General features: G+C 42.6%; 1 protein-coding gene across 1 annotated transcript in view; it reads left to right on the top strand.

Moving 5' to 3' along the window:
* PLEKHG7 (pleckstrin homology and RhoGEF domain containing G7) overlaps positions 1-12347 on the top strand; it is a 67549-nt gene that overhangs the window by 36769 nt on the left and 18433 nt on the right. Inside the window, 5 exon segments of the mRNA XM_053895319.1 lie at positions 836-957; positions 1288-1388; positions 5171-5283; positions 11157-11239; positions 11242-11323. Of these exon segments, the coding sequence (XP_053751294.1) occupies positions 836-957; positions 1288-1388; positions 5171-5283; positions 11157-11239; positions 11242-11323 (501 nt within the window).

The following is a 12347-nucleotide window of genomic DNA, read 5'->3' as shown; positions in this document are numbered from 1 at the left end:
TCAGTACAGAGCCTGACGCGGGGCTCGAACTCACGGACCGCGGGATCAAGACCTGAGCCGAAGCCGGACGCTCCACCGGCTGAGCCACCCAGGTGCCTCCACTGCATTAATTAATATGAAAATGGAAACTGGAGAAGACTGGTGGTCTAAAGTCCAGTTTTTTCACACCTAGGCTCTTTGAAATAATTGGCCCCTTTGAATGTTTCATCATATTTTTACAAAGTAGTCCTGTTTCAATAAATTGGTCTCTAGTGTATAGAATGAGGGCAAGTTATCTGGAGAACTATAGTTCCTCCTTGATTTGCTGTTGTTTTCCTATTGTATGAAAGCATCTGATCAAGTAATAATAACATAAAGACTCCCTTAATGTCTCATTAATATTTATGCCTTTCTCCAAATCTAAACATCTTCCCTGTTATCAGATATTAACTCATTAATTGTTTATTTTTAATTTCCTGAATGTACAGGATATTTGGGTCTTTTGCAGAGGAAGGAATAAATGAAAATTTAGTATGAATGTTGTTTTGGTCTCAAGTTAGTGCCATGGCAGGAAGAGAACCTTTGAGACTTTTCTGGCCCCCAGAAGCAGAGAAGGCCCATTTGAACAGATTATGTTCAGCGGGACTGTTGAGGGGGCTCATGCAAGCAACAGCGACTTCGTACAGAACAGCACCTTTCCCATATGTGTTCTATGGAGCTTAAATGTCATCATTTGTATTTAGTAAAATTCTTAAACCTTGAAAATACTGGTTGCTACCTTGTTTTGTAAAGTTATACTCAGGTTTATGTTCAATGTTCTCCCAAAGGGCAAGTTTCAAAATTGAAAAATATAAAGTAATGTGCATTGGATTTTCTAAAAAGATCTTCATGAATACATTAAAATATCTACAAACTCATGAATATCTTCTGGATGTAGATTTATGGAGACTTTTTGCAAACCTAGAAGAGTTAAGTCAAGTGAGTCAAAGCAGGAAGGTTCCAGTAGCCATGTTTTAAAATTAACCAGAAGGGGGCATCTGGGTGGCTCAGTCAGTTAAGCTTCTGACTTCAGCTCAGGTCATGATCTCGAGGTTCATGAGTTTGAACCCCATGTCGGGCTGTGTGCTGACAGCTCAGAGCCTGGAGCCTGCTTCAGACTCTGTATCTCCCTATCTCTCTCTTCCTCCCCTGCTCATGCTCTGTCTCTGTCTCTCAAAAATAAATAAATGTTAAAAAATTAAAAAAAAATTGTTTATGCCTTACCCTTGGAAGTATCTGTACTCTTGTCTTCTTTCTCTCTGACCCTAGACAAGCTTCGATTTTGTAAACAGTGTTTTTGGCATCATCAAGGACTATGCTGAGCCTTCTGAGACCTCACTACTGATGGATTTCATCTCCATGCTCACAAAGGCAAAATCCTTCTGGGACATCCCAGTTTCATGCAGTAAATTCACCCACCTCCCAGGATAGCTGTTTACATCCCCTTGATGTGTGCGTGTGTGTTATTGTGCTTGAGAAAGTTCCATCAGCACCCTCCCACAAAGGAACCATCATCTGATGCTCTGTCAGTTGACATTTTCAAAAATAACTGGCAGATTTCTGTTTGCCATTGTCACCTCTCCTGTGTGGGTTTTATTAACAGAAAATTCTGCATTCATGGAAAAACCATTTCCAAGTCTGTTTTTTTAAATTGCTTCAACTTACAGCAATATTCATGGCGATAGTTAGTGTAGGCTAATTACATGGTTCAGTTCTTCTTCTAACGAGGTTCCTGGCTCTCAGAAAGGAACAAAATAAACCTTCACATTTATCAACACCCTTAATAAGACTTCTGTATGGAAGGAGAAGAAAAGAGGAAAGTCTGTACCTTTGGTATGATAAATGCTATTTACTTCCTGAGTAGATATTTGGACCTTCTCCCCCACTTTTCCACTTTGACCTTTTTAATCCATATCCTCATTTAGCAAAATTTAAATTTTTACAATCCATTTAAAAACAATGTAGGAAAAAATTTAAAAATAAAGTAAAATAAACATAGATTGAGATTTATTGAGCACTCACTAAGTGCTTAGGTGTGGAGCTGAGACCCTATACATGGTAATGTGCAAAATTAGATACACTCCCTGGTCCCGGGGAGTTTTCAGTCTAGTGGGGGAGAAATTAATCCAATAATGATGCTAAAGATACAACCAAATTGAGATAAATGCTGGGGGGCAGGAAAGGAACATAAATATTGTGAAAGAAAGCTTCTAGGTTGGGGCAGATGGTGAAGTAGTTACAGATAGGAGATTCTTTGGAAGGCAGTGATGCTCGAGGTGAGATATGGAGGGAGTACTTACTAAGGTGAAACAAGCATGAAATTAGGTGATAGTAAGGAGATCTTTAGTAAATTCTGAAAACAGATTTGAATAAGAAATGCTGTGAAAAACAAGAGGAAGAATGTAGCATCGGGAATTAGATAAAATCTCAATCCTTCAGAGTCGGAACGTATTTACATGCAGTTTTTAGTAAATAGTCTGGAGAAATAGCAACTTCTCGTCAAAACACATAAGTTGTATTCATCTGCTCCAGCTGCTATAACAAAATATCACAAGAGTGGGCAGCTTTGAAACAACAGAAATTTACTTCTCATAGTTCCGGAAGGTGGAAGACTGAGACGAAGGTGCCAGCATGGTCAGGTGAGGGTCCCTTCTGGTCCCATTGTATCCTCACAGGGCAGAAGGAGGTAGAGATCTCTCTGGAGCATCTTTTAGAAAGGCACTAATCCCATTCACAAGGCGTCTACCCTCATGACCTGTTCTCCTAAGGGCCCACTTCCTAATACTGTCACATTAGGGGTTAGTGTTTAACATATGAGTTTGAGGGGACACCAATATTCAGACCACAGCATGAGAGCACTTTACAGACTACTAAAGCATGGTGCATCAATAGATTGTTTGCCAAAGTCTATAACGTAACCCACACGTGAATGCTTCACATAATGTTACAAGTGTGCAAAGGTGGATTATAAAAGCTTTTCCTAAATTTAAAAAGTCCTCTATCGGTCAGGTTAAATTCATTTTTGTACCACAATAACAGTCCCCAGATCTCAGTGGCTTGGCTCATATCTCACTTATGCTCTGTTTCCATTTTTTTGTCACTGTCCTCGCTCTGGGACCCATGCTGAGGGAGCAGCCACCACCTGGAATGTTACCAGTCTTCATGGCAAAGACATAAGAGATTAGGGCAAAGCACTCACGGACTCTTCAAGTTTCTGCCTGAAGCAACGCACGGCATGTCTGTTGATACTTCAAAGGTCAAAGACAGGCACGTGGCCAAGCTCACCCTCAGTGGAGTGGGTACGTGCAATCCTCCCCAGGAAGGGGAAGCAGAGGAAGGGTAATACCACAGTGCCTCACAAGCAGCTCACCAGGGCAAGACTGGGACATTTGCTATTCACACGGGAGCCATTTAGTACGTCACCATGAAGGAAAATGAGGGTTGCAGAGGTTAGATAATTTGGCCAAGGTCACAGAGCTAATAGGTTGTGGACCTGGATTTCTAAGCCTGAGTCTGCGTGGTCTTAATGATAGCCTCTGGGCAATGGCAGTTCTCAAGCATCTCAGTGCCTCCTGAGAAGACCTGCTCTCTATTTCCTGCCCAGGCATCAAAGCCCCCTACTCGAAAATAAACTCACATCATTGTCTTTCAAATTACTTCTCGTTGAAGCCAAACTGTGACCTTTCTCCCCATAGCATTTTGTCTGCTGAGGTCCTGTAACAAAAATATTTTCTGGGTTTTTGTTATCTCTGTCTTTACTGCTGTCACTTCCCTTAGTGGCTTTTTACACTGGGTCCGCTTTCTCTACTCCCTAGAGTGGTAACATTATCAGAAGCACATCTGTCTTCCCTCTCTCGCTCCATCACATTGTCACACTGTTGGAAAACTCTTAATGGGACACATTACTCATTATTTTAATAAATAGGTCTATCAAGGAGCGCGTAGGTTTAGCAACATGGTAGGCACTATGGAATCCTGAAGAAGAGTGTCTGAAGCATTGGCAACAAGAAAAGAGTGACTGTCATCCCAAAGACACACTTTGCTAGGCTGGTGGCACTTTGATGTGTTCTGTTTGACCCTTAGATATATGAACATATACATATGAATTGGCCATCTGCCTTATACTAAAATAAATTTGAGATGGCTTACAAATGTGAAGTCTTTTTTGTTAATGTTTATTTTTGAGAGAGAGCACAAGCAGGGGAGGGGCAGAGAGATACGGGGACAGGGGGTCTGAGGCAAGCTCTGTGCGGAGAGCAGAGAGCCTAATGCAGGGCTCGAACTAACGGACCGTGAGATCACGACCTGAGTCTGACGCTTAGCCAACAGAGCCACCCAGACACCCCCAAATGTGAAGTCTTTAGAGCAGGTTTCAGACGTTAAACAAGAACAATGAAGACAAGGGAAGAGAAGTGCTAAGCCCAGTACATTTAATAGATGCCCCCCCCCCAAATTTAATGCTATATTTTTAGAAGCCAGCAGGAAAATTAAATTTATGGATATTTCTGAGGACTATTGGATGACGTGTAAAATGTTGCTACTTTAATCACTTACTACTAACACCAGCTTAACTAATCAACCAACATGAGCACTGAAATCAAAGGTGATATTTGTATCAGAAACCATGCGGGATATGTAGGCCTCAACAAAGGCAACCAGAGGTAAAGGGTGAATTAAATTAAGATATCCAAAGGAGGGGTACCTTGGTGGCTTAGTCGGTTAAGCTTCTGACTTCAGTTCAGGTCATGATCTCATGGCTCATTAGTTCAAGCCCCACCTCAGGCTCACTGCTGTCAGCACAGAGCCCACTTCAGATCTTCTGTCCCTTCTCTCTCTGCTCCTCCCCTACTCATTCTCTCTCTCTCTCTCAAAAATAAACATTAAAAAAAAAAGATGTCTTAAGTAGAATTTTCTTTAAGCATGTGGGAGATGGGGGGAGTTGGTTTATTGAGGAGTGAACTGTTTATTATGGGAATACCATTTCAGTTTTAAAAATGTTTATAATAAAGACGACCTGTTTCTATCCACGCAGTCACAGCTCCTGCTTGATAACGGTGACTTTCCAGTTTTCCCTGTTGTGATTAACGGTACAGGTGAAGAGAAAGTCCATGCTTTCCTTGACTGTGAGTCTCCTTCTGCTTCTCTTCCTGCGGTATTTCTGAGGCAGCCTCTGTCAGAGCCACCAGACCTACTGCCTGAATGACTTAGTCACTGTCTTTTATCTTGAGAGCCTGAGGCAAAGAGATGACCTTGGAATTTATTTAAAAGGAAAGTACCATTTTCTTTTATATTTTTCCTAAGACTCTTTGGGCATAACAGGTACTGGGAATTATTACACCCCAATTAAATGGGAAAGAAGATGAATGCTCAACAATACATTTTAACTACAAATCTGCTTTCCCCATAAATACATGGTCCACTGCACACTTTGGAATTTTAAATGGTGCACATCTGGAAACATTATATCATCTTTCTTTCCTGAAATTTGGGTAGGGCTTAAAAATGTTTTCTTTGTTCATTGGTTTGTTTGTGGAAGAAATTGGTACAGTGTAAGGAGAAAATAGAACAAAAAACGAGGCTTTGTTTGTGACCAGAAGTTTGGCTTTTGTGCGATTTGGTTACAGGAAAATCCTAGTGCACAAAAGCCTGAAGGACCCTTTACGTTGTAGTCTATGTGAATGGCGGCCCCTTGGACTCCTCATGGAGCACAACAGAAATGTTTGCCCTGACCCTGTACAACATGGCAGCAGTGGCTTCCAAAGTGCCAGAACAAGGAATTTCTGCTGGGGAACTTAAGCATTTGTTAATAAGCAAATCTTGAAGGAATTTTCCTTGACTTCTCTAGCTCCTTTGATCAACCCCCTTCCCTTTGATATTTCTTTAGTCTGACCTGTACCTTTTCAGTATCATGCCAGAGCCCTTCTGTGTGATCCAGAGAAAATGGTCCAAGCTTTTCCAGAAAACCAGCTCTCCCCTGCAGCTGCAAGTAGCCCCGCCAGAGCATCAGCTCAGAGGCAAGGCAAAGGAGGAAAGGCTGCCATTTTCCCCAAAGACTTCGCTGTGGATCAGTGCACCTTTGCCACGGCCCAGATGTGCCAGAAAGCCTGGATGTGGAACGACCCAAGAAAAGAAAAATGATCTTTGGGAAGAGACTTGGCTCCATTTTTGTAGCTTCAGCCTTTCAGTATTTAATTTGCTACTCAAACTGAAGCTCATTAGATTTCCAAATATATGAATAACCCTACTGCAAAAGTTTTCCCTGGAAGCTGATGGATTAGACTCTTAGCCAGGGACCCAAACTGGGAAGAATCCAGGTCCATTTCTCTCCCTTCCAAGCTAGGACAGAGATGAATTTAACAAAGCTCAGCCACTGCTTCCAAACAACTGTGGAAAAATCTCATATCAACTCGTTTACATTTACATGTGAAATATATATAGCAGCCAGAGATAGTTAGGGAAAAGAAATAGGGGGTGAAATGTTGTAATGGTAACATACAATACCCTTACAATGCATAATACTTTACCAGGCACTTTGTCAAACATTTCTTTTAATCCTTAGCACAAAACTATGAAGTTGATTACATGTTCCCCATATGTCCCTGAGGCTAAGAAAGATTATGTGACTTTATAAGGTCACGTGGCCAGTAGGTGGCAAAAAAGAACCTGGATAAAAGTCTTCAGGCAAAAAAAAAAAAAAAAAAAAAAAAAAAATCCAATGGTCTTTCCACCAGAACTATTTCCAACTTCTCAGGTAAATTTCCCATTGCTGGGGAGCTGTCAGCCTCATGAAACAAAACTGAGGAGTCAGGTAGAGGCTCTGGAAGAATGGAAGGTGCATCTGCCTTCCTCAGCCCCATGGTACGAAGCAAAAGCATCACCACAGGTAGTTAATCATAATATGACAATACATATAAGATATACAATACATATAAGAATACATATAAGAATTATAATGCTTATAACATGTAATAATTATAAAAATAATAATAATAATGTAATAGTAAGTAAAAATAATAAAGGTGACTCATTCTTGAGCCCTTGTTATGGCCAGGCACTGTGCTGCGTACTAAACATCTATGATCTCTTTGTCTATACAGTGCCCCTGTGAGATCTGATATTATCCTCATTTTTCAGGAGCTTAGATAAATTAGGCAACTTGCTGGAAGATACAGTCGTTCAAGGAAGATGCCGGCAGGATTCCAGTTCAGTCCTGTCTGAAGCTGACATTCGTTCTCCTACTATGCTCTGATGTAAGCGTGGTTGGGGCACCTGGGTGGCTCATCAGTTAAGGGCCTGACTTCAGTTCAGGTCATGATCTGAATCATGGGTTGTGAGCTCGAGCCCCACATCAGGTAAGGCCAAGCCCCACTTCAGGTAAAACACGAGCCCTGCTTCTCTCTCTCTCTCTCTCTCTCTCTCTCTTTTTCTCTGCCCCTCACTCACTTGCACCCTCTCTCTCAAACAAACAAACAACAAACAGCGTGGTTGCAGAACTGAAATCTGTGTCATGCTATGGGCTGCCTGGAATTGGGCTCTGAATGCACTGGGATGAATTTACCCCCGTACCACATTGGCCTGGGCTCTATGAGTGTCTGTACGTTGTGTTGGCAAACACTGATGGGAGTAGAATGCTCCCTGCTCTTTCCTAAACAGTCAGGACGAGACAGAGAAAGAGACAAAACTTTATACTAGGTCTCTTCGTGCGGCTCGACTAAACAATGGCTAGTAGACCGAGTGTTTGAGAAATACCAGACACTGTTCTGGGCACTTTGCGTAGATTATCTCATCAAAACCCCTCACCAACCTGATGAAATCATCATTCTCATTATCCATTTCACAGATGAGGTTTAGGGAGCTTAAGCATATTTCCCAAGATCCCACAAACGCTGGCTGCCCAGCACCATGCTGTGTCCCACCAAGACAGATTTATGAGAAGAATGTTTGATTTGGGGCCCTGAATTCCTTTCACTGATCCCCTAAACACATTGGATACTTAGTATAAAACAAAAGCAGATCCTATTGATCTAGACCTATCCATTGAAAGGCCTTTTATGTCTACTCTTTCTTGATAGAGATGTTCTTTTCTTCCCTAATGCACCTGAAAAATAAAGTCAAAAGGGGAGATAAAAGAAAAACTCATAGCTATTTTTAGAATCATCAAATAGCTTTATTCTCTCTTCTGAGGACTTTCAAAACTCTAAAAGCTTCCAATTACCTGCCTGGATCTTTGTCTAAATTATTTACCACTGATACTTCTTGCCTGATATTGTTATGTGGGGGAGATTGCGTGTTGCTACGTTTACCTGCACTAAAAGTGGGTGCTGGCCACCAGAGCTGTCCCCTGAGGCGTGGAAATATGGGGCAATGGCCTGGGCCTGTGTGTTTTGAGGAAACCCATTACTGGAGCTCCCAGTCACCCTGGCTGGAATGCAGCTGCCAGTGAGTCAGCGTGGAAATCAGCCACTAAGCCTACAGACGAAGGCCCTCTCCCCCCACTCCTCTTCTCACAGTTTCCACCCCCAGCCTCTCCACACCTGCAGTTCCAGCCTTCCTCATCCTTCCCAACCTTGATGAGAATCACAGCCATTTTGACCAGATGAGAACTTGGAGGTGGTCTAGAGACTTCTGCAATTTTCCAAAACAGGAATCTGGGGTGCAGAGAAGGGAAGGGGATCCTCAGAAGACCTTGAAGCCTTGCTCCTAGAGTTCCATTCATCATGCACCCAAGTACTCACTTTCATGACCTGCCATTGGTATATGGGGAAGTGGAAAAGACTGTGTCTGGCAGAATTCCTGTGAGGAATGAGCCCTAAATGTTTTCAGAAGAAATACTTTGGTAAAGCTGCCAACGTGGCCAGATGAGAAGCCTGTCCGTGGTGGACGAGGTCAAACTGTGAAAGACAAGCATAAATTGCTAAGCAAGAGGCTGAGAGAGAAAGGGGGCAAAGTTCAGGGGTAAGGGAGACAAAGAGCTCTCTTTTCAGAGAAGAGAATAGCACCAGAAAAATGGCGGAGGGCTGTGGGCTGTGTATTTGACCCCGCCCCACAACCCAAAATCTTCAGTAAAATAAATATGTAATTCATAAAGTGTTTGGCAGGAGGGGGTTAACAGTGGAAACCAACATAGGAAACCAACCAATGGACCTGGCTTGGCATTTGTCCCATGTTGTTCAAAAAAGAAGTATGTGTGCAAACAGGAGTCCAGGGGCCAGAGAAAGCCATTGGAATCTCCGTGTCTCTCAGTGAGTTTCTAAATATCTACATAAGGGCTTTGGACTTCCCTGGGCCATTGAGTCAGCTGTACCCAGATCTCCAAAATGCAAGGGCTGACATGTGGGCATAAAGATGGATGCGGCTGTCTTTGGGGAAGCAAAGAGAATCTCTATAGTGTGCCTTAGCCCACTTGAGACTGGTCCTGGAGTGCCTTGGTCACAAGACAAAGGATTTAACCTGGGCCTGGACTGAGCATAAAAGTGGAAAAGGGGCAATAGCCTGCAGCACAAAAAAATGTTTTAAAAAATTTTTAATGTTTATTTATTTATTTGGGAAGAGAGAGCACAAGCTAAGAGAGAGAAAAAAATATCAAGAATCCCAAGCAGGTTCTACGCCGTCAGCTCAGAGCCTGATGTGGGACTTGATCTCATGAACCATAAGATCATGACCTGAGCTGAAATCGAGTCAGATGCTCAACTGTATGAGCCACCCACGTGCCCCAAGAAAAACATTTAGTTAAGGGTAGGACCCTTTTACAGCTCAACTCAGGTGGGAGAAGAGAAGAGGGAGAGAACACACTAACAGTACTAACAGTACTTTTTGATGCACCTGTGTGCATAGCAGCCAAACACTGGGTTCCATTCATCATGTGTCATCAAAAGCCAGGGCCCCTCCGTTCAAGACCATGTCGCATTCCAAAAAACAGTCCAGCAGATGAAAGAAATGGAAGAGCCGTTCGCACCTTTACTTGTGTCTCTCAAATGCCTTTGATGGAAATTCAGTGTATAACCCATAGCAGTACTTACTAAAATCTTCCTGGTGCTTGCACACCTTGCAACTGCCTTTTGGCCCAACCTCTCCCTATTGAAAATTGTCTGTCTTTATCCCTCCTCGTTCCTGTCTCTGCTCTATATCATGTAGATCAACTTAGCCTCTTGACTTCTGTTTTCACTTTCTCTTCATTGCCCTGAATCTCAGCAACAAAGGAGACTTGAAGAACTGCCCCAATGAACAAAATTCCTTCCTTTCCCTTTTACCCCCATGTGCATCCTCAGTTCTCCTAACTGTGCATCACAGTGAGGACGGGAGCAGAGCTGGTGAAACCAGAAATCTCCACCAAGGGCCAGGGAGAAGGGAGAAACCAATGGGTGAAACTAAACTCTTAAGGAGAAGGGAAGACAAAGCTGGAACATGTATATTAATATATCTTATCACTGCCATGGGTAGACCACGCATTCTCTGGGAGATTTAACAAATTTCACACTTTTCCAGCACATCAAAATCATGTTGAATTTCCAAACTATTTAGGAGGATTGGGTGATGTCACATGGAGGGCTGAGGACGGCTGCCTTCATCACCATTACTGGGGAGACAAGACATCTGAACAAGGAGTCTTTCGTTTCTTTAACTGGAAAGTAACAAGTCAGTAATATTCAATAATACTTCTTTTTTTAATTTTGTTAATGTTTATTTATGAGAGAGAGAGAGAGAGAGAGAGAGCGCGCGCGCGCAGGGAAGGGGCAGAGAGAGGGAGACAGAGAATCAGAATCAAGCTCCAGGCTCCAAGCTGTCAGCACAGAGCCCGACGTAGGGCTCGAACCCACGAACCCTGAGATCATGACCTGAGCTGAAGTCAGACACTTAACCGACTGAGCCACCCAGGCGCCCCTCAATAGTACTTCTTAACCATATTTAACACCCCATTTCCAACCCTGATTTTGGCACTGGTGGGTAGATACTTGCTAAAGACAGTTTAATATGGAATTTTCAAAACCAAAGTCTAGTCCACAGCTTATAAACTTTCCTAGCAAGCTCACAGGTATGTCATATAATTACTGAATAAAGTCTCTAAGTTTCCCGTGTCCAGGCTTCTCAGTGCCTTAATAGGAGAAATGATATTCTGAAAGTCTGCTTTTGGCTTCTGCAGTGGTGTGAGCAAAATGAACAGTGAGGACGGCTCCACCTGCCTGAGCTGCTGGTGGCCCCACTGGACAGGTGGGGTGACTCGGCACCTTGTTGCTGAAGAATGTCTGGAAATGGAGTAGAGACTCTATGGAGAAAATCATGATCTACAGCATGGAAAGGTCAATCAGTAAGCCCCTGAGATAGGTGACCCAGAGCTCCAGTCTAAGTTTACTCAAAGCGATGGAGGGCCCCGTGGCTGCTGGGAACCATTTGGACTTCCACACTAGAAGGCAATTCCATTGACTTGAGGTCATGGCTCTCGGAAACATGGATTCGAGTGGGAGTGCATTGTAAATCAAACACGCAAAACAATGGACTCCAGTCACATCCTGGCAGACCCGATGAGAACTCCCACGCCAAGTTTGTGCAGGACGTGGCTCTGTCTCCAAGGCGTTCAGAAGTGAGTTCAGGCAGGAAAGACCTACTTCCCAGATGATTGAAAGCACTTTGTGTTTCACATCCATGCTGAACCCACACACAAAGCAAATGGGGGTAAACACCATGGGGAGCCTTTCCGGAGGCTAAATTACCATTCATCTTTTTTTTTTTTTTTTTTTTTTTTTTAGGTCACTGAAATCCAGAGCTCATCTAAAATTATGCCAGCTGCAATCTCGGGAACTGAAATTTGGGAATAGGAACTAAGCAAGTCCTCTGATGCCTTGAGTTTATTTGTGGAGCTTTCTATAACTAAATTCAAATAAAGAAATCTTTGATATATACCCATAAACCAAGATTTCCTGGGAAGCATCCAAAGGGAGCAACTCAAATTGACAATTATCAGCTGTACAGAAATAATATTTATTTGCAAGTTTCAAAGTAAAATGGTCATTCAGTTGGGAGTTTCTTCCCTCTTTCTAAATTTTTTGTTCAAATTCTAAAATGACCCTAGGAACTTGAATTGAGCTTATTAAGTGAACAAGACAAAAACTCAAAGCAAGACTTTTTAAAACTTTGTAGATTATTACTCATTTTGATAGGTTTGTGAGATGGGGAACAGCATCTCTTCTGGAGATTTCTCAATAAAAAAAATAGATCCTTATCATTGAGGGAAGAGACTCCTGTGGCTTCCTATAAGTCTGTGAGATTAAAGATGAATTCTCAAGAATCCCACCCACCATGTGATTCTGTGGGTCTATGACTTGCCCTCCATA

The sequence above is a fragment of the Panthera pardus genome, unplaced genomic scaffold (assembly GCF_024362965.1).
Source record: "Panthera pardus isolate Hobbes unplaced genomic scaffold, ASM2436296v1 HiC_scaffold_6, whole genome shotgun sequence".
NCBI lineage: Eukaryota > Metazoa > Chordata > Mammalia > Carnivora > Felidae > Panthera > Panthera pardus.
Note: the sequence above shows the minus strand (reverse complement) of the source record. Positions and strands in the feature narration are given on the sequence as shown.